Below are 22,835 nucleotides of genomic sequence, written 5' to 3'. Positions count from 1 at the left end.
TTTCTGAACAGTTAGATTTCATTAGACCAGTGAATTTGACTACTGTTTTCATAACCTCTACACGGTCTCAGTTCCTTTGTTAGCAGTCTTTAGATACGGCAATTAAAATTAAGAGTCAGACATGTCCTTCCTTTCTCTTGCTTGCTTGCTTGATTGATTGAATTGCGTTATTTTACTTCGCTTCTTGCGGAACTTTTGGCTAATTTGCGAAGATGAGGATGAGTGATGATATGATGAAATTGATGAATGGACACTTACGAACATCCATGCCCAGGTTAGGATTCGACGCCGGGACCCCTGGCGTTGTAGCGCGATGTGCTAACCACTCTGCCACTAAGGTCGATTTTATGTTCTAAAGACCAAGAAATGCATTTTAGAAGGGGCGGAGCGACTCAAAAAAACAGCTGCACCTCGATTCGAAACATTTTATCGTTTCTGAGTTTTTCTCTATGAGATATTTCCGCGACTTTTCTTTACTCTCTCCAGAACATTGCCACTATGGAAACTTCAAATAGGATTGACTTGTTTAATTTATTTAGCTTTTTTACCACTTTCGCGAAAATGAGAATGAAAAGGGATGAGATGACATTGATAAAAGAACAATCACAAACACACTTGGGCAGGATATCCCCAACACAAGTCCCACATAGGGATTATACTGGCTGTCGGTCCAGACGCCAAATTCTCGTTAGTCTGTAAGAATGCAGGCCAGAGTGTAGTACGTGGAAGGGAGGTTGTACATTAAAGTCGCTTGTGTACTCCTGGAAAGAGGACCAGGATACTTCTTTACATTTCGTGTTCATTCTCTTGTCTTTTACATGTCGATTCAACTCCTCCAGTACTCGACAAAGTGGCAAATATTCAAATGCCATTCGTCAATATTCCTTGTCACAGAGAGATCCACAGTATATTATGTGAACATATTGGTTTGGACATTCCAGTTAAAAGGAGAATTGCAAGTGATGTCACTTTCCTACGTATCGCTTGTCAGAAGACAAGATTATGCCTCATACATAGTTCCCTGTTCAATAAAGTACAACAATCTATGTAGACATTTTTAAAAATTAGGCACCTTTTAGAAAGATGTTGTGTAAAAATGTGTAAGAATGTATTTTTAATTTATGTTGTTATTTTCTGTTCCTAGTACATTCAAATGTAAAATGACTGATGCTTTTTTGGAATCATCTGTTACATAAATAAATAGAAATAAATACAGTAGCTGATCCGAGCTATGAGAAACTGTAATTTTAATGTAGTCCGCCACAGGGTAAGAAGTAGTAAGTCATTTTTACAGTTAACACACATAAATATTATCCTGTAGTCATTTTTACACTTAACATATAAACATTATCCTGTAGTGCGAATGCAGGAGACACTGAATGAATAGTTGCTGACCACGGATCTGAACATATTCACAGACACACGGAGTGCACTCAAAAGGAAAAATCATGAATGGGAGATAAGATTTTCTCTCACGTTTATTTCTTCATGTGCATGTAGATGTCAATCTGGCACCATTGGTGACTGTTCGTTTGTTGTCTTTTGATTTGGTTTATTTTACTTCGCGAAGATGAGGATGAGTGATGATATGATGGTACTGATGAAGGGACACTTACAAGGAACAGCCATACCCAGCCCGGGATTCGAACCCGGGCCCCCTGGCGTCGTAGCACCAGGGAAACCAAAAGAGGTTGGCTGGTGGCTGTTTGTGTACACCCTAAAGGGAAGGTTCGGTGTAAAGGGTTACGTTTTGGGAAGGTAGTTAACGTCAATATCTCTTTATAATAGAAACTGAACTTTTCAAGGCTAACATTGCATGCGCATGCATGCGTGATGTGATAGGTGAAAATAGCCTCACTGCTGATGCACTTGTTTCAATTTCTTAAAAATAACCAATCAATCTAGCAGGAAAGTAAACACGAAATGAATGCGAAAAACGATCGGCAGACATGAATCGCGTAGCAATGGGCCGGCCTTCGTGGCGTAGTGATGAGCGTAACGCGCTACGAGTCGAGTGGCTTGTGGTTCGAACCCTGCTGAAGGCATTTCATCAGTTCTCACAGCCATCGTCACGATTACTTCAAGATAAGAAAAGCGACGTGAAAATAGAAATAGTTTTCTTCCCATATCGGTCATTTTATGGCACTTTTCTACCTTTTGTATGAAAACACATCCATACATTGACCAGAGCTCTAACCTGGAACCTTTGGCTTAACTGAACTAGAAAGCAAGACAAAATGTAACAATGGAAGCTAATACAAACACTGAATTTACAAATGACAAGAAGAAAAAAGGCCAGCTTTAAGATCCATTTGGAATCAAAGTTGCGAGAGACCACACCTTTTTCCTCTCTAGAAAGGGCAAACACTAAATGGATTCGCAGACGAGCAAGGGAAGAATTCGCTGTCACATTGAGCCATCCACTCCTTCCCCCCTTGATTGACGGTTAATGGAAGCTCTCTCTTTCGAAAAGCCATCGGAAAGCCATTGCAGTGGATTCAGACGAGGAGCAGTCAGGAGTTCAGACACTGATTTAGGGGTTCCGGTTTCTTGTTTGAAATTGGAGAAAAGAGAAGACCTCTCTACAAAACGCACTAACGGGAAGTTACACATTTTCCTTGTACAGGGTGGTCCAAAAAGAGGTAACCGAACACATAATACAACGGTTCTACATTTCGGTTACCTTTTTTTGAGCCACCCGTCATAACGTCACAATCACAGGCGAATTTGGTGCCATCTACCCTAATAATGTGTGTGTACAATATTTGAGTTGAATTTTTTGTTATTCACTGTCATTTTTCTGCCACTTGTGGCTAATTGCGAAGATGAGGATGAGTGAACACTCATGCCCAGGCCGTGACTCGATCCCGGACTTTAAATTTATTACTTTCCTGGTTGCATGATACTTGTGCCAAGTTTCATGTTTTTGTATTTTTGTTAATTGGGGTCACTTTTCTGTCACTTTTGGCTAATCGAAACTGTGAGGATGAGAAATTATTAGACGACATTGACGAGGAAGGGACTGGCAAAAGAAGAGTGGTTAGAACATCGTGCTACGACGCCAGGGGTCCCGGGTTCGAATCTTGGCTTGGACATGGATATTTGTGAGTGTCCATTCATACCATAGTTTTCTTCGCAAAGAGTGGCACAAGAAGCGAAGTAAAATAATGCAAATCAATCAATCGAAGCCGAGAACTTCGGAAGTCAACCACTTAACGGACTCTGTCACCGATCTGGTTGTATCCCTAGTGGTCCTGGATGCCATACATGAGCTGTAAAGGTATGTAATAATATTTCATGCAAGGGAACGGTGACGGGAAATACTTTGTATGTTATATAAAGACGCCACATTTCTGTTGATACGCAGAGGTTGTTTCTCTCCAAAGATGCGGACTTCAGAACGACAGTACTCGTACATAAGTTTTAAACAATTCCGAAACTTGTATCTTAATTGTGTTGTGTTCAAGTTAAGAAAGGGTGTTTTTAAGAGTGATAGAACTTTTGATAGAGATAGCTGTCATTTGTTTTGTTTTGATAACATGTTGTTTTGTCATTTAGTATCAGTGAGCATTGGCAAATGACCATGGAAAGACTGACGCCGCAACAACGTTTACAAATTGTGGAAATATATTTCCAAAATCAATGTTCTGTTCGCCAAACGTATAGAGCACTTCGGAAATATCGATGCTGTCAGTGAATTGGCCTCACACGATCATGGGACCTAACGCCACTGGATTATTTTCTTTGGGATATCTAAAGTCTCTGGTTTATGCTGATAAACCAGCAACAATTGACTCTTTGGAAGTCAACATAACTCGTGTTATTAACGACATACGTCCCAAATTGCTTGAAAAAGTGGTTGAAAATTGGATTGATCGAATGCGGTTCATCACAGCTAGTCGTGGTGGACATATGCCGGAAATTATTTTCAAAAAGTAAATGTCAGAAAGTTATCTTTAAAATGAAAACACAATTGGCTTCAAACTTATTTTTTTATGTGTTTTGTTTCAATTCAAAGTTCTATCACTCTAAAAAAAAACGCCCTATATTTGTTAGGATGTGAGAAGTGGCTTTTCTGTAAGAATCTAAATGTCAATCTCTCTTCCATGACGTACACCCTGGACTGCAATCTTGCGGACTAACGAGGGTCTGGACACTTTTCGTTCTCATCTTTGCGATTACTCAAAAGAGGAAAAACAACGAAGCAAAATAAACAAACTAATAAAATTTCTTTGATAATCTGTACGATCCGGATTTATGCAACGCACAGATTACTAGTGTAACAAGAAGAATTAAACTGTTCTTCGTCAAATTGTTTTAAAAAGTTAATTAAAGAGATGGTGTATGTAATTTTAGTAAAAAAAAATCTGCCGCTTACCTTTGGGTAGCTTTCAGACTGAAGTGGCAAGAGACGGGATGACAAGTGCAGGTTTCACACCGAAGGATAGGCGACATGCGACACGAGCACCTCCAGTCTATAAGAAAGCATTTACTGGCACGCGAGACCAAGAAACAGAGACGACACGATGCATTGAGGGAAGCGTGGGACATTTGCACTTTGTTATGTCAGTACGGTACGGAAGGTAGTATATATTCCTGAAGGTTCATTTCCAAATGACACATGTTCTGTGTCTCTTCGGTCTGAAAGGTCCCTAATAAATCTTATCCTGTACGGAGCCGTCTGGTAGTGAACTGAAATCTTCCAGGGTGCAGTTCCCAACACCAGTCCAGCTGTATAAAAACAACCTTCCTGGATCAAGCTTCCATAGCAACGAAACATCATCTCCATAACAACAGAGCGTATAAATGAAGGGTAGAATCCAGACCTGAGGGCATTTTTTTTCGGCTGAGACCAAGCCACAAGTCCTGTAAGCAAAATTGTGAAAAAGAAAAATACAACATTGTAGTGCAATGGGGGTAAGGAGAGACCCTTTATCAAAATACCGAAATGTCAACCTCACTTCCAAGTAGTAAACCCTGGACTGCAATCTGCCGACTAGCTAGGCTTTGGCGTCTGGACCCATGGTCTGTGTAATTCTCTATGGGACTAGCCAAAATTGCGGAAACGCGAAGTACAATAAATTAATCCATTCATTCATTGTAGTGCAGAAAATAAACATCTTCCAAACCTTTACATTAGGTCTAGTTTACATCCCTAACTGGGAAGGTGCAAAGTGCCCTATTAAAAGAGTATTATTGCTCTCTACATAAAGAGATAATGTTAGTATCTGGTAACGCAGTAACGGATCGCTACAAATTTCCCATCAGTGGAATCGTAAACAATAATTTCCTCCAAAACAAAACAACTTACGAAGGCCTAATCTCAGCTACAGCTGCATCTTCAAGGTTTTCTCCAAAAGGTTAATTCGAACAGCCAGGGTAATACACGGAACGAGAAACAATAACCTTCAGGAATAATGGATAGGCTGCTAGAAAAAAAAAACTTTCCGAGAACCAATGAAAAAGAATTACCCAGTTTGATTTATTTATCGGCTTTTCCGAAGAGATGGAGCAGTGCAGAACTTTCTAAACAAAAGCACGGCAATCGATTTCAGATGCTTCATTCGACTGGCCTGTGACCGAGGCAAAAACCAACATTCAGTCTAATGACAGAACGCACGCTGTGCATGTTGCGTTGTTAATTAAGGGCTTCCGCAGACAATTCACCCCCAGAACGCCCTGAAGTGTGGTTTCGGACTGTCAGAGGGTTATGTAGGCCGGAAAAAAAAGAAACACCGCCCCATAAACAACAAGCGCGTATGGGTATTTGAATTAAAATTCCACCAATTACAAGTCCGGACGGTACGGTAAGTGCTCTAGAGCTCACCCAGCCTCTCACGAATAGGTAGTGCGACCGGAACGTGAGCTAGTAGCCCCTTCTAGATTTTCTCTGCACTGACGCGTATAGTTGGTTCCACGGTAGTGTTGCCACAATCTGAGGGTAAAATTTCCCTTTGAAAGTGGCAAAATTTCCCTTTTTTACTAACATTTTCCCTTCATCTAAAGAAATCGTATAACAATAGTAACAATATGTTTAATAATACAAGTAATAATAATAAGTAATAATAGTAGACAGATTCATCATATAGCCAGCCACCGTAGCGGAGTGGTTAGCACATTCTGCTAAGACGCCAAGGATTCCGAGTTCGAATCCCAGCCTGCGCATGTATGTTTGTGAGTGTCCATTCATCAATTTCATCATTCATCTCTATCTTCGCAAATTAGCCAAAAAGTGGCACAAAAAACAAAGTAAAATAAAGCAAATCACTTACAATTCATCATGTACATGTTTAAGCCAACCTTTTTTTTTCTACCGGGCCAGATGTACCGGTTCTAACCCTGGTCAAGCATGATTTTACAGTTGTGTATGTTCAATTATCCTCGTCGTCACTATTAACAGAAGATGTAGAAAAGCAACATGAAATGAACAAAATATAAACATGCATTAGGCTTATACTCAAAGGATTGCAAATAAAAAGTAACACATAAGATTTATAGATATGAAACTGGCATCTAATATAATATAATCTGAAAAATGTTGAGTCTGATATCTTCAAATTTCCCTGAAATTTTGGTTATTTTTAATCGAAATTTCCCCTTTTCGCATAAAAATTTGATCAGAATTTACCTTCAGGAAGGGAAATTTCCCTTCATGTGGCAACACTGTTCCACGGTGAAACACCGACTCATCTACCTCGTTGATTTGGTGTCAAGTAATGTGTTTGAAAAAAGGAAAATTATGCCACTTGCAAAGGGAAATTTTACCCTCAGATTGTGGCAACACTGAATGCACTACTTTCTGGAGTGGTGTACTGTGTGGCGTATGGTCAGGTGGTGCGTGCTGACTAAGCAAATGCTCGTTTAAAGCAGCAGACAGACATTTGTTGAGTCTTCTTCTTATCGTGCAGGATTGGTCGCTTCGCCGCTTCCTTTGCCAGCATAGGATCGGCCACAGTAAGAGTAGACTATACTCTGTTCCGGGAATCTCTGGAGCGAGCGACCGAAAACAAGTCTCTGCGCAACTAGTGACCCGGGAGGGCTCGGCCAATGAACGCGTGAGAGAGGAAGTGAGTGCTTGGAGGGGAAAGCACGGCTGCAGCTAACAGCCTTTGCAGCAGCGTGTATTGCTTCGCTCCGCCCACTCGCTTTCTCTCCTTCTCTGTCGTTATGCGCGGCCTTGCTCCAGAGATTTTCGAGATAGAGTATAGAATATACGCTCTGTCTCGGGAATATGTGGAGGAAGCGAGCGAAAATAATTATTTGCGCAACTAGTGACTCGAGAGGGTGTAAGAGGAAAATTGAGTGCATGGAGAAGAAAACGCGGCTGCAGATAATATCAGTTTTTAGCAGCGTGCACTGCTTTTCTCCACCCAGTCGCTTTCTCCCCTTCTCTGCTGTTATGCGGAGCCTTGCTCCACAGATTAAGGAGACAGTGTTTTAAAGTGATATAGAAAAATGAAGCGGTAGATGACGAGAGGAAGGAAGAGAATTAAAGGCAAACAGAGAGAGAGAAATATAAGCGAGACACACACAAAGAAAGATAGAAAAAGAAGTGACACACTGCACACATACACATGCAGAGAGAGAGAGAGAGAGAGAGAGAGAGAGAGAGAGAGAGAGAGAGAGACAAGAGGTGGGGAGCGAGAAAAAAGTGAAATACAGAAGGAAGACAAACACATTCACATACATAATAAATAAAGACGCGTCAGAGAGAGAAAGAACAGGGAAAGCGAGAGAATGAGAAATAAATCAAGAAAAAAAGAAGGAAGAGGGGAAGATACTCTTTCGAAGCAAGAGAGAGAGAGAAATAGAAGAGACAGAGTGAGAATGGAAGAAATGGAGAGAGAAAGAGAGAGAGAGAGAGAGAATGAATATAGAAGAAACAAACAGAACACTGTAGATAAAACAGAAAAATAAATGATCTAGAAGAGAGGACGTAAGCACGAATGAAAATTTATTAAAACTGAGAGAAGAACGAAAGCTAGAAAGAAAATACAAGGAAAGAAATACACAAAAGAGTTACAAATAAAAGAGAGGAAAGAAGGAGAATTAGCAATCATTCCTTATTCGAAGTTGGGGTCAAGTAACTTCTTCACCCTCCCTGCGGGCACAATGGTGTTCCAAATACATGATGTGTGACATGTTCGAGTAAGAAAAAAAAATAATGCAGTAATAAACAATCGAGAGTCATTTGTTCATACACCCTTGTTTAAACGACAATAGACTAAATATCGTTCACGCATTGTTGAGGTTTCTATGTCGCGTACACACTTCCATCGAACCAGAGTCGACAACAGGTGATCAGTAAAGCATCCGCAGCTTGAAAGCAGTGACGCTGGAATTACCTCCGAACCCAGCCTACAACAATCACTTCCGACCATTGTTGCATTGAAACCCACCTGACTCCTGACGGCTCTTGCAGATATCAAACGCGAATCAATGAGAAGTAGGGAGGGGAGATATTAGTCACAAACGGCTTGGAGCAGTACTAGCGGTACAAAGGCAAAACAATGTAATCAAATATACCTGTAGATAATGAACGTGCATCATCAAGGGTTAAAACTACAATTGCTCCTTTTAATATTTGTATTGATATGCCACTGACTAGGAACCTATAAAAGTGTAATTATCAGAAAATGGATTTATATGTGCTAAAAGGTGTTGGATATGTAAATATATCTTTGGTATTTTTAATCAAAAAATATGATGTTAAATATGGACTTACGATTGCAAAATTGATCAAGCAAGCGGATTATTAAATAAAATTTATTATGTTTACACGACATTAATTGTAATGAAAAATTGAAATGCAAAATATGCTTCGTTCTCTGTTATTTCCAAACTAGACTTACATGACAGACTATAATGCAAAATTCAAATGCAAAATGGGCTTTATTTTCTTGTTTCCAAGTACGGAAACTTGAATCTCTTCCGGTTTATTTAATAACATATTTACATTAACTGAAACTGCGTTCAATATAGCATGAATTAACGGGAGCATATTTAAAATATGAAATGAATTTAACAGCAAAAGCTTGAACTTGTCTTCTCTATTGTTGACAAGAATGTTAGAACAACACAAGTCTTACTAATTATGAAGATTTCAAACAATGTACAAAACGAACACAATACAGATGAGCGGAAAATCCTTGGTGTTAAACAAAACAAGGGAAAATGTAGTATTACCATGAATAGAGAATATATGCAGGGAAATGTTTCAATATATTGAAATTATATGTAAAATATGGAAAATAAAAATAGCCTTTTAGGACTCATATACTACTATTCGCAAAGATGGTATGAAATATCATTGATTTTAGCATCATGTGAGGATATTTGATGGCCTGGGCCTACTTACCGACTGCCGGCCTCACATTCACCTCTTTCTAGTCACTTACTCATCCGAGGTGGTGGATCGTCCAACTAGTTACGGGGTGACGTGTGGTCAGCACGACGAACCCCCAGGCCGTTGTTGTATGTTTCAATGACCGGGTTACGCTACTCATTCGTAGCTCCCCAGTTTCCTCACGATGGTGGGTGGTCCCATACACAGGCCGAGACTAGAACCTGCGCGCGTCTTGTAGCCGGACACCAAAGATTGGGCCTTGAACCGCAGTTGCTTTTTTTTTCTAATTTGAAAGTAATGATACTAATTTCTACTGGGTGGACCGAACGGTTCAAGCCCCTCCTTACCCCTCCCGAATCTCACGAAGTGAAGCAGATGTTCTCTGCTTGATGACGTGTGACTTCATGATTATCAAATTGTGTAGCACAGACTGAATGAAAAAGGTGTTCGACAACTCGCCTACTACTTTTGCAGTTGGGCATTAATCTGTAGCTGAGTGTGTGTCTGAAATATGGTATAATAGAGGACAGGAAGCACGCGACTCAGCGAGTTTCAGAAATCAGCCCACCACGATAAGTATTGATGGAAAATCATTGGTTGTGCTGAACTTCAATGTACCATGTAGATTGGTAAAATATGTTTAAGAGAAATCGAAGCAAACTTTTCATTGCCGAGTCGATACCTTGAGAATGTTGCGGTGTTGTCCAATCCTAAACTGTTAAATGGAAATTGCCAAACGTACTAGATCTAATTTCACCTGCGAGAATGTCACCAGGCAAAAATTGGATATTGGATCTGACGGCTGGTTTCGTAATAACTGCAACGCGCGTCCAGGGTTTTCGGCTTTGCGTACGACTGATGCCGTCGAGGGAGTTGGAATCAAACGAAGGGTGGAAAGAGGGGGGTGAAAAAAAGTCAAACTTGTGAAACCTCTCCCGCTTTCATTGAACGTCGCTCCCCGAGCCTCGTTTCGAGGTATTAGCGGTCATGTGAATGACAGGGAGGGACCACTGTTTGATTGTCAGTCCCCGGGAAGGGACGCATTTCTAACGGATTTCGAATTGTTCGCGAACGTAGGGACGGAAACAAAAAGGTTTTTTTTTAGGTGTTGGTTAACGTTGCGACTGGGAACAACCTTATTGTTGCACGTTAACAAGGGAGTTCAGTGTAAACGTAAATCAATCGCTGAAGCTGCGGTGTTTCATTCGTTTCTACCAGATTAAATTTAAGGATCTTTCCTCTAGCTTTTTTTGTTTCGTGTTTAGGATTAGGATAGGCGTGTATATCGTGGAATGAAACAAGGGAGCCATCATAAAAATCTCAAATTTTCTAAAACCATTCAACGACACTCGGTCAGGAAGTTATCAGTCACATTCCATCGCTGCGTAAATGACGTCAGGCTATGCAACATATCTGTAAGCGCTACCGGGTTTTGTGGTGCAACAGACTCGTCAAAACACACAAAACCCGGAACGATTCTTCAGCAAAAACCAAGCAGAGCAACGACACGATGATATGATCCATATTTTTATGTGACGTCACAACTTTAAAATATGTCACTGATATATTATACTTTTATGAAATGACACGTAAATGTTGTGTTATTATATGTAATATTGCACCCTGTTTGTAATATATATCTTTTGTTTAATGTTTATTGTATTTTATGCTCTATTAGGAGTAGTTTAATGTATCTTCATGTTTGCGAGAGTGCACTATGTGAATTTGTATTTCTATACAAGTGTAGATGTCAGTTTTGTTGATAGTATCCTTTTGTAGATAGTGAATGATTCATCTGTACTTGAATCTGTGTTCTCGAAAATAGTATAAAAGCGAGGATATCGCGTAAGAAATATCACACACTTTCACCACGGATCGACGAAGCTTTTAAACTTAAAAGAACTCCTCGGTGTTGTGCATACATCTTGGTATGGTAGTTCGGGGCGCAAGCTAGGCCTATGTGATCATAGGTACGCCGATAGCCATGCATTGATGTTATGCACAATACTGCAATCATTATTCGTTAAGAAATAAAGCTAGCCTAACGATTACTTTGGAATAAAAGGCTAAAGAGCAAATATTGGCTCAGTTATCATTGCATATCTCTTGGTGTGGTAGTTCGGGGCGCAAGCTAGGTCTATGTGATCATAGGCATGCCGATAGCCACGCATTGAGTTTATGCGTTTTAGTTGAGTCAATTCATCGACAATGCGAAATTTTCGCCTTTGTCTCAAGTATATTTGCATTATAATTACAATAAATAAAGAATAAAACCCTTCAGTTTATACATACTGAAGTAATGTGGTTTTATTTCTCTGTGCTGTGAATATTGTCCTTCCCTAACACTATCCCTGTACCTGAGAGGAGTCTGTGTACTTCACCGCTGAAGTATTATTAAGTTAATATTAATAGTATAATAATACAACGCGTGAATTACAAGAACGTATCAACTAAAAGGCCCAGTAATTTTGGAGAAGTCAGTTGATCGCAAAAGCTATCTCCCAGAGTAAGAGTTCGAAGAGAATCCTGTTAGTCGAGAACGCTGCGACGAGCGTCGAAGGAGACCCGAGTGCTACCGCTACTCCGCCAACGGCAGCCAGCCTTGCTCTTTGAGCTGAACGCGGTTAGCCGTCTCCTGCTCCGCATCATCTACATCGCCGCGAGTCCCGAGGGGAACCTTGTCGCCGGTGGATCTGAACGTGCCACTGCCTAAGTGTAAATCACCAACCCCGAGACCTTCTGTAAACAAACCGTCTCACCGATTCGATGTATCACTCCGCGTCAGCTGATTCATGATCGCCGACTACCGCCATGTTGAAAGTGGCACTACTTCCTTGCTGTTGACATGATTATTTTTAGAAAATAACCAAAGTTATAAAATATCATTATGTACACACATCTCTAAGCTCATTAAAAGTTACAATGCATATTCCTACAAAATGTTCACACTTTTCTTGCCTTGCCATATCACCAAGTTATTTGAAGTGCACTATAATTGGCGGAACAAAAGTCGTTATTAGGATGCTTGTCAAAGTTTCCAACCACAATAAATTCACGAACTTTCTTTGTCTTGTTTTGATCATTATCATCAATATATTTATTGAACTTACAGCATTGCATATAGCTGTTTATACCCATTCTCTGTATATATATTTTATTTACATAAGATACAATTTGCATAAAATCTACAAACAAATTTCAAATACACTCCTATCTATATCAAACCTTAGAAATATACATTACCATGATATATCATTTTGTCTAAAAAAATGCAAGTAAAATATATTCATTCATTCATACTTTATTGGTTTTAGCTGTTATACCAGCTCTACACCAAGTGTCCTAAAAATATGTCATGCATGACATTGTTACACAAATTACAAATTTTGAATATATACAGTTTTCTTATACATAATTTATCTACATCATTATCATACAAATTTAAAATTGATAATAAATACAATTGTTATATCTGGTGACTATATCAAGTTACACATTTTGAATATTTACAATTTTCATATGTCTATATTAATATCATGAAAAAATCTACAAATGATAAATACAATTGTTACATCTGGTGACGATATTAAACAGCATAAAGAAGTTGGAAGAGGTATTCCTTTCTTTATTAGATTCTTGAATAACATCTCCCTTTGAGTGGTATAAAATGGACATTGAAATATAACATGATGAGTATCTTCCTGATCTAGATTGCACTTGCACATAGGTGAATTTACTAAATTAATTTTATATAAATGGTGATTTAAACGTATGTGACCTGATCTCAATCTTAGTATTAAAACTAAAAACTTTCTGGGTATATTAAATGTATAAAACCACGGAGTCTTATTGTTTAAATTTAGTACATTTTTATATGAATGACCCATATATGTAAATTTTTGTTTGACCCATATCTCCCAATCTTGTTGAATTTTGTTTTTAACTCTTGGTAACATATCTGTATATGATAATAATATATTCGTTCTGTGATCCATAATTCTTGCTTCTTTAGCATTTTTATCTGACAGTTCATTATAATGAAACCCTGAATGTGCTGGTATATATGCAAAATGAATTGTCCTTCCGTCTGTAGTTAACTTACCATACAATCTTATTATGTAAAGTACCAATGCTGATGCCTTATATAACTTTTTATATGAAGATTGCACACTGTACAAAACACTTTTAGCATCTGTTAATATTAATATCCTTTTATCTGGAATATTATTAATGTACATCAATGCACGATATATTCCATATGCTTCTGCCGAGAAAATAGAACACTCTCCAGGTAGTCTAAACTTTTTAATATTTCCATTTGAAGAGTCAATAAAAGCACATCCTACTTCTTTATTTTTTGATGCATCTGTGTATATGAATCTATAATTCTCCCAATTTTGTAAATATAATTGAATATTTGCATAACTTGTTAATGAAACATTCCTTACCGGTATTTGATCATATGAAATTTCATAAATTGGATGTTTGCTATGCGTTATTATTGTAGAAAATAAATCTTGAAATTCTATTTTACATTGTAGGAAAGTTGAATATTGTCCCTTTATTTTGTTCTCTTGATATAAAATCCATTGGTCTTGCATAAGTTTATTTACTGGATGTTCTTGTGTTTCCCAGCACTTGAAAACGAATTTATTTGTAATCCATTTGCATCTATACTTAAAAGGTTTTTCTATGGATTCTAAATAAACTCCTACATTGGGAGCTGAATTCATGAGACCCAATGATCTCCTCAAGACTTTTCTTTCTAAACTATCTATCTTAGATAGAATTCTTTCTGTAGTATTTCCATATATGCTGCATCCGTATTCTAGCTTAGGCCTAAAAAAGTTTTTTTAAAATAAAAGCATTATTCTTGGGTGAGCACCCCAATTAGTATTTCCTAAAATTTTAAACATGTTGAAAATTTTTTCACCTTTAGCTTGTAAATACCTTATATGATCCATCCACATTAATTTTCTATCAAAATTAATTCCTAAATATTTTATTTTATTTTGAAATGGAATACCAGCAATTTGTGTCAACGTATTTGGATATTTATGTTCACTTTTGTTATTAAAACATACAGCTGCTGACTTGTTCTGTGATATGATAAAGTTCATTCTCTCCAGCCAACATTTCACTTTATAAAAATTATTTTCTAATTTCTGAATACCTTCATATGGATTACAAAATGATCCTAATATACACAAGTCGTCTGCATACTGAATTATTTTTATTGTAGAATTATGAAATTGAAATATTCCTCTCATATATATATTAAATAATAATGGACTCAGTGGACTTCCCTGAGGTAATCCTTGTGAAGTGGTACGGGGCCCACTAAGTGTGTCCTGAAACCAAAATAATATTTTCCTATTTATCATCAAGTTCCATATTATCTTCATAATTATTTTCGGAGTATTTGTCTGATTTAACATATCAACTAATATATGAGGATCAACGCTATCATATGCACCTTGTATATCTATAAAGTGAGAAAATGTATATTGTTTCTTATACATTGCATTTTGAACATGCAATGTTAATGTTGATAATGCATCAATACAACCCTTGTTTAGCCTAAAACCGAACTGATAGGGATAAAAATATTGTTCTTTCTCAAAATACCACTCTAATCTTTTTAATAATAATCTTTCAAATATCTTCTCAATTGTAGGAGCCAACGTAATAGGTCGATATCATTCAGCTTCTTTCGGATCTTTAGTTGATTTAAGTATAGGTAGTATCAGATGTGTTTTCCAGTTTTGTGGCACATTTCCACTTCTCAGAATATTATTATAAATATTACAAGTACTTTTAATGCATTGTCCGATTGATGTCCTATCATTTCATACGTTATTCCGTCGTATCCTGGAGCAGTTGATTTTATATTACTTAGAGTTTCTCTTAATTCTTGCAATGTTATTTTTGAATAAATTTCATCGCTGGAACTTATATTATTTATAATCTCGGGTATTTTATTTCTTACATAACTAGGTGTAGACTTTTTTTCAAAATGTTCTTGCCAAATTGTTGTTATAGGTGAAACTCTAGTTTTATGTCCTTTTTTAAGAAAATTTATTTTTTTCCAAATTGTGTTTGTTTTAACAGATGGTGATAATGATTCACAGAATTCTTCCCATGCTTGCCTTTTTGCTTTATGAAAGATACGTTTTGCTTTAGCAATTACTTGTTTTAAATTTATCCAATTATTTGGCAAAGGTTGTTCAGCAAATATTTCAGACAATCTTATTATTTCTTCTTTTGCATCTTGACACTCATCATTCCACCAAATTATAGTAGGAAAGTTGTTTTTATTATTAATTTTCTTCCGTTTAGCTACAATATCCATTGCATATGTTATTAATTGTAAATAACGTTGACACGTTATGTTTTGTTCCTGTTTAATATCTTCCATTGAGATATAAGAGTCCAAAATTATAGAATATAATTCCCAATCGATGTTTTTAACCTGCCACCTTCTAATTGGTAATGAATATATTTTAGGTACTTAGTGTGCATCATTTAACAGTGTAATGAAAATTGGCAAATGATCACTACCCCTATTCACAAAATCTACTTCCCAAAACAATTTATTTATTATATTATTTGACACAATAGTTAAATCTATGGCTGTTGGTGATTTACCATTCCATGGATAATGAGTAGCTGACCCATCGTTCATGAAATGTAATGATCGATCACTAATCCAGTCCAAAATACTACATCCTAATGCATCTCTATAATTACAACCCCATGCTTCATGATGAGCATTCATATCACCTGTGATAATGACATTGTCGTGGACATAATATAATAATTCATTAAAGTGTGTTACTTTAATATGTTGAGATTTATAACTCGATGGAATATAAATTGAAACTATTGTACACTCTAATGTGTTCATCTTAATTTTCACTGCTATTAATTCTACATTAAATAATTTTATAAACCTTAATGATTCTGGTAATGTTACTCTCTTAAATTTTATACTTTCATGTATATATAAACCTACGCCTCTTGTATCTTTAGTATGTAAATTAGATATTAACTCGTAATGAGGTATTTGATAATATTGATGCTGTCTACCACGAAATTCGGACAAATTCAATATACCTGGATGATGCTCATCTATAATTTGTAATACTTCTAATCTTCTAGCTGTAAATGAATTTATATTCCATTGCACTGTAAAAGACATACCTATTGATCCTCTTCTACAAGTTTAACTTTCTGGTAATATTGCAATTATCTTTCCTATAATTTGTTGCATTGAAATTACAATCTTCTGTTTCTTCCTGGAATAATTTAAATCACGAACTGATTCAATCATGTCTGGTAAAAGGTCCAACAATGACTGACATATTTCCTTTTGTCTACAAGAAACTGATTTACGATCCGAATATCTTCTGCAATTTATATTGTCCATATCTTGTTCTTGCTTACTATAAGGGGATTCTCTCAAATATACTGGATATTTGTATTTTATTTGTTCTTTTTCTGTGTCTGATGAGGATGAAGAATCCACGTTCACATCCTTTTTGTTTTCCCGTGGGAGTTGTACAATACGTCTTGTAGCCGTTTTCATAATCTTCTTTGGAGGTGATGTAACAACTTTGCTGTATTGTACTCTCATTTTTTGACCACTATTCTCTTTTGCTATTTTCTTTTGTTCCGCCATTTGAGTTACAAAACTCGCACAATAACTCTCTCTGCCCTCCTTGCAACTATCACTTGTTGGTGCATTCTTCTCATTCACATAACTCTTTTTGATGGGAGGGAATTCCAATCCGCTTCTTCGAACAGTTTCATGTTGAAATTGATCCCTAAATAATTTAATTTTTTGTTCACATGATATATTTTTTTAATTATTTCCCGTCACAATACCTTTTGCTTCATAGTATGACATGTTTTTCTCGGCCATAATAATTTGAATTTGCTTTTCATCCTGATATTTTGAGCACATTTTGTTGCAAGCGTTATGATCTCCTTTGCAATTTATACATGTTTCACTCATTTCGCAGTTTCCTTCGTGATAATCTTGGCCACATTTATAACACAATTTTTTACCCTTGCACTGTTGACCTGTGTGAGCAAATCTGAAACATCTATTACATTGCAACACTGGTTTCACACGTGGCACTACCTCAACTATTTGTTTTCCAACTGCTATGTATTGTGGTAAAACTGTCCCCTTAAAAGTTACACATAAGACTTGAGTAGGTTCAAGCTTAAATGACCCATCATTCCGCCATATTTTCTTCTTCATTCTGTCCATCTTAGTCACTAGCACTGGGCTTTCTATACTGCTTTCCAAATACTGCATTTCAAATTCTGTGGGTATTCCAAACACAAGGCCTTCCTTCTCCACTAAAGATTGAGGAATTCTGGCATTTACTCCTAACTTGTCTAATAACACTTTATTTTTCACAAAGTTATTAGCTTCTTGTGACGTGTTGAATAATGCTCGAACTCTATTTCGTCCACTTTGATCTACATACTTTACTTTCACATTATTATCCATCAACATATATCCAACTTTAACTGGATGCAAATTTCCTAACTGTTAGTTTCTACTTTCTATTATCACTAAATAAGGTTCGTTGGCATCTATGTCATACTGGTATATTTTTTCTTCATGATTGGTAATGTGTTCCATCCTAGAACTTTTGTTACCCATTTCATTTTGTATTGTATTGTTCTTTCTTTTATTCGGCCCATTTACTTTGTGTGAAATGTCCATGACATCATTTACATCATTTTCTTCATGTTTTGAATCAGATGATATTATATCAATATTATCACTGGTTATAGTATTATATATATATTATATAGCACTATGTCCGTCCTCAACAATATTGCTTCCCTTTTGATCCATTATGATAAATAAACGAGACAGTTAAAGCACATCTCTAATACAATCCAATGGGATATTGAACGTCTTAAATTGTAATAGATTTGATTATTATCAATCAACTTTTGTCCTTTTCTATCACAATAGATAATAATCTAAACACTACTTAATCTTACTACACAAGTCCTTCAATTAAATCCACATAACATTCGATTCAATCTAGCGAATAATCTTGCTTATTGAACCAATACGCCATTTTTTTCCGGACCCCAGTAAAATATATTCAATTCGCATGCAACAAAGAAGCCAAACTTATGGAAAATGATTACTGGTGCAAAGAGTTAACCATAAAGGTGAAGCAATAAGTACAAAAGAAAGAGCATTGGGTTTAAAGTGAGACGTCATTTGCGGCAGCGTATCCTATACTACAAATTGGCCGTTGTTTTACCTTACGTAATGAATCCTGTAACAACGCTGGATTTTCGTGTGGATTATTTTACTTCTATGAGTTTGCAACAGAAGGCTGCGGGCTTCACGGACGCTGGAGTACAACACGAATCTAATACCCGACGTCTACGCCGGACTGCCTGATCGAGAGGTGAGTTGGTCGACGCATAACATCCCCTGTTTCCTTCCACGTCACGGCCAATGGGTTGATAAGGGAGATTGTAAGGGGACCATAAACCTAATCCTCAAGCTCTTTCATCCGAGTCCAACAGCGTTCACAGTAAGATCCTGCGTATCCGCTGAAGAATCAGTGAACGCATCAATATATACGAAATATTTCTCGTAGAAATAATGGGATGGGCTCAACTTAGGGCAGGCCACGGATTGTACACCGGAACAAGCCCACCATCAGTATACGGCGTTCCCCCTCATTTTAAGGTCATAAGAGGTCATTTTAACTTGGCTTTGCATTGGACACAGTCATCTCACGCATCGCCATTTGCTGTAAGGATTGGATCCTCCTATGTGCCGTGTGTGTTTCGGCATATCCTTGTTGAATGTGCTGATTGCAATGTCCTCAGACAAACTTTCCATCTTCCCGACAACTGCCATTCATGTTGGGAGATGATGAAGGTGTTATAAGTAACGTTTGTTTGTTTCTTGAGTAGAGCGGGCTTTTTACACTGCCTCTGAGGAAGACTTCAATGTGTCCTTGCCTTTTTAACGTGTTGTATGTTCTGTGCAGGTCCTCTTTCAGCCCGGCACAGTTAATCCTTCTCGATTTATCTTTCAGATAACGATGTAGATAAGGGGAATTATCTCCTATAGTTTGAAGGATATAAAATGCCAAATATGCCGAAGCACCCAAAAAATTTCAACCCATTCATTAATTCAATTGTAATACAGTAAAATCTCGTTAAGCCGGACTTCGCTTAATTCAGGCAGGAAAAAAGCAAAAGAAAAAAAAGAAGCGGAATGCAAGGAAAAAGCAGTCAACCACTGATGAAATTCTGTTTCCCGTAGACTTTCTACTGGACTATATAGTGTATTTAGGCATAAGCCCTTTAAATACACCATAATAAACGTGTTTTGTTGCTAAAAAATAAGTTTAATGCACTTTTTATTGTTCTTTTAGGTTAGTTCAGTTAATCCGGACTTTCGTTAAAACGGTTAACTTATCCTCCTATTAGTCCGGATTAACGAGGTTTTACTGTAGTTATAATTGAATTCATACTATATATTTCTTACTAATAAACATTTTAAAGTTGCAACCAATAAAAGGTCTTGTGTAAACAATTTGGAAACAAATATTGATGTGATTCTATAATATAATTTTTTACATTTAATTTTGTGAGAGTTGGGTCTAAGAGTTGACAAAAATACCCTTATGATAGACCTAACAAATACCATTCATTACTTTGAGAAATAAAATATACGGTTTTCAAAACACTGTACAACACTTCTAATGAAGAAGCACCAGACTGTAAGTACCTTTAATCTTCCTAGCGCATCTATACAGGGTGATTCAAAATTCTTTACATTTTCCTTCTATCGCTAATCAATGGTGTTCAGATGGGATAAGAGACACTGTTGTTTTCCAACAAGTTGATGCACCGCCCCATTTTGCCAGGATCGTTCGGGACTACCTCTCTGACACATTCCCCAATTGGCGTAACGGTCGTGACTCACCAAGACTGTGGGCGGCTCCGCTCTCAGACCTGACTCCCCAAGGCTTTCTTGTCTGAGGTTTCATTAATTTTAGCGTGTACCAAGTAAAGATCAACACTATAGAGCAACTGACACAGCATCAGGGGAGATCACACCAGCTATCTTGGAGTATCTGTTTCGGTCTACGCAAGAGAGTTGGTTGTATGCCTAGACTTACAGGGCCACCACATTGAAATGTACTGAGTTTGCCTTCTATTCTACAGTACTTTTCAGCAGCGCTGTCAATTTTGTCAACAGCATGCTTTTTGATTAAAATGTAAACATACTTTTGAATCACCCTGTATAGTAGACCAATGCAAACATTCAATAAATGCTAATGTGAAACTAAACCTGCAAAATCTAAGTGGACACACTTGCAAACAGACAAACACTTCTGCGAGAGAGAAGCATTGGTTCAGAACCTAGCCAACAACAAACAGATGCTTGAATTGCACAGAAAAATCGTTCTACAACAAAACTGCTGCACGTTTCCATAATATACGTAATGCAAACGGTTGGAGGGTGTGAAATGCTGGGGGGACGGGGGATTTCCCCCACCAAAAATTTGCGAGGGGGAAAGTTTTTGTTATAACAAGCAAAAGATAAACAATTACTTATAATTTCAAGTAAACTTTACTAAGATTAATATCGAAAACACACACAAATTTGTGTAGAGCACAAACTAAACAAAAACGTGCACATAATAACTTGAACACTTGTACAATTTCATAATTTATTATCATCTTTAACCAGTTGGTAAAGAAATTAGCTTCTTTGCAACATCAAAAGTAACAAATTAATTTACTTTATGTAATTAATAATAATAGTATTAATAATACTAATAATAATAATATATTTTTAATTGAGTTATTTTTACTTGTATTACATTACATTACATTGTATTGTATTACATTACAAATATGTATATCGTATAATATACACATATGTTTGTGGTGGAGGGGGATTCTCCTTCCACCAGTTTTCAATGATTTCGCACCCTTGGATGATCGTCCAACTCTTACGCACTTCATACAGTAATGGCAGCTCGAACATGTTACATACGTTCGTACATGAAACAATGATGACTCATGCATTTTCTTGTACTTACCGTTCTGTTGCCTATGTTTCTGACTCGACAGTTGAGCACGGCCGTCTTGCCGACCAGGGCGGTCGTGTTCTTCGACGCCGACGTATCGAAGTAAGGCCCCATTCCAGGGGTGGGGCTCATGAGGGGATCCTCCTCGCCTCCTTCCTCGTGGGGGGTGTAGTAGGGCCCACCGTGCTTCGTGGATCCTGCATGAAGGAAAGAAAGAAATGTTATTATCGCACATTGTGTGCAAACTTCTTATCACTTTACTCGCATAAAAATTACGATCGGAAAGGAGTTAAATGAGGTTATAGACTGGGCATTCCTGGCAGTGTTGTCAGAAAACTTGATTTTATGCATTTTGCAGGGCCCCGAGAGACAGACATGAAATTCAGGCCACGCCTTTCGATGAACCACATGGAAAATGCAGGACCTTAAGAGCATCAAAGCGTGACCTGCCTAACCTACTCTTGTAAGCATATTTGGGCAGAAATAATAAAACATCACCTGTAAAGAGGGTGGATAAAATTCATGATTTTACTAGAAAAATCTTTTTTGGTGAGTTTTTAAAGTCAAATCAGATTCTGTTCATTTTTTTTTTTTAAAAAAAAACACGCTTAAAATTCCATGTGTGGTTTTTGGCACCATACATATAGACATATGTTTTTCTCGTTACAGCCCTGTAAAATATTTGAACATTTTGATTAAAGCAAATAGAAACATGATATGTAATATACATTTTTCTGTTTCTGATTCTGTAACCTATTATGAAAATGTTTGTTGAGTGTGTTAATAATACTATAATAATTTCAGTAACTTTTCTTCCAGTGAAAAATAAAACATTCTGGATGTACTAATTGTTAACTTAAAATATTTTTCAGTCTTCGTAGCTGAATTTTGGCATTTTTACGGTTTAATGGTAATTACACTATTATGGTTAACATGAATAGTATTTTTGATGTTATTCTACAGAAAATGTTTGCAATTTTTGTCCATAAAAATTATTGAATTTTAAATCAAGAGAAATTTTACTATGATTACAGTTTACATATTACACTTCCTTTCGTATGAGCTTCACCCCATCAGCACATATATTTTGTTTCCTTCCTTTCCTTTCTCAGAGCCTAATAGGGGAAGGTCGGGAAGTAATGGACAGCGGCTGGTATCGGACAAGAGTTGTTTCAAGCATTTGCTCCTTGAGGCAGAACTTGTCATGCAACTGGTATATTCACTGAATTATGAGACGTGGGACCTTACCATATGGAAAGTCAAAGCCTTGCCGTTTGTGAGCTGCGGTACATTCTGTTAAGTTTCTGGTGTTTCTTCCTGCACGGAGATAAGTTCATTGACTAGTAACTTCATCTGAAGTAAGTGAAACTAGGTTTTTAGTTCAC

At 37.1% G+C, this 22,835-nt stretch overlaps 1 protein-coding gene across 1 annotated transcript in view; it reads right to left on the bottom strand.

The window, feature by feature from the left end:
• The window catches only part of LOC145994662 (zwei Ig domain protein zig-8-like), a 621,183-nt gene that overhangs the window by 120,405 nt on the left and 477,943 nt on the right, over positions 1-22,835 (bottom strand). The window contains exon 2 of the mRNA XM_083130785.1: positions 21,463-21,647. Coding sequence (XP_082986911.1) covers positions 21,463-21,647 — 185 coding nt within the window. The remainder of the gene's footprint in view (positions 1-21,462; positions 21,648-22,835) is intronic.

This window comes from Lepisma saccharinum, chromosome 11 (genome assembly GCF_977018435.1).
Source record: "Lepisma saccharinum chromosome 11, izLepSacc3.1, whole genome shotgun sequence".
NCBI classification, from domain to species: domain Eukaryota; kingdom Metazoa; phylum Arthropoda; class Insecta; order Zygentoma; family Lepismatidae; genus Lepisma; species Lepisma saccharinum.
Note: the sequence above shows the minus strand (reverse complement) of the source record. Positions and strands in the feature narration are given on the sequence as shown.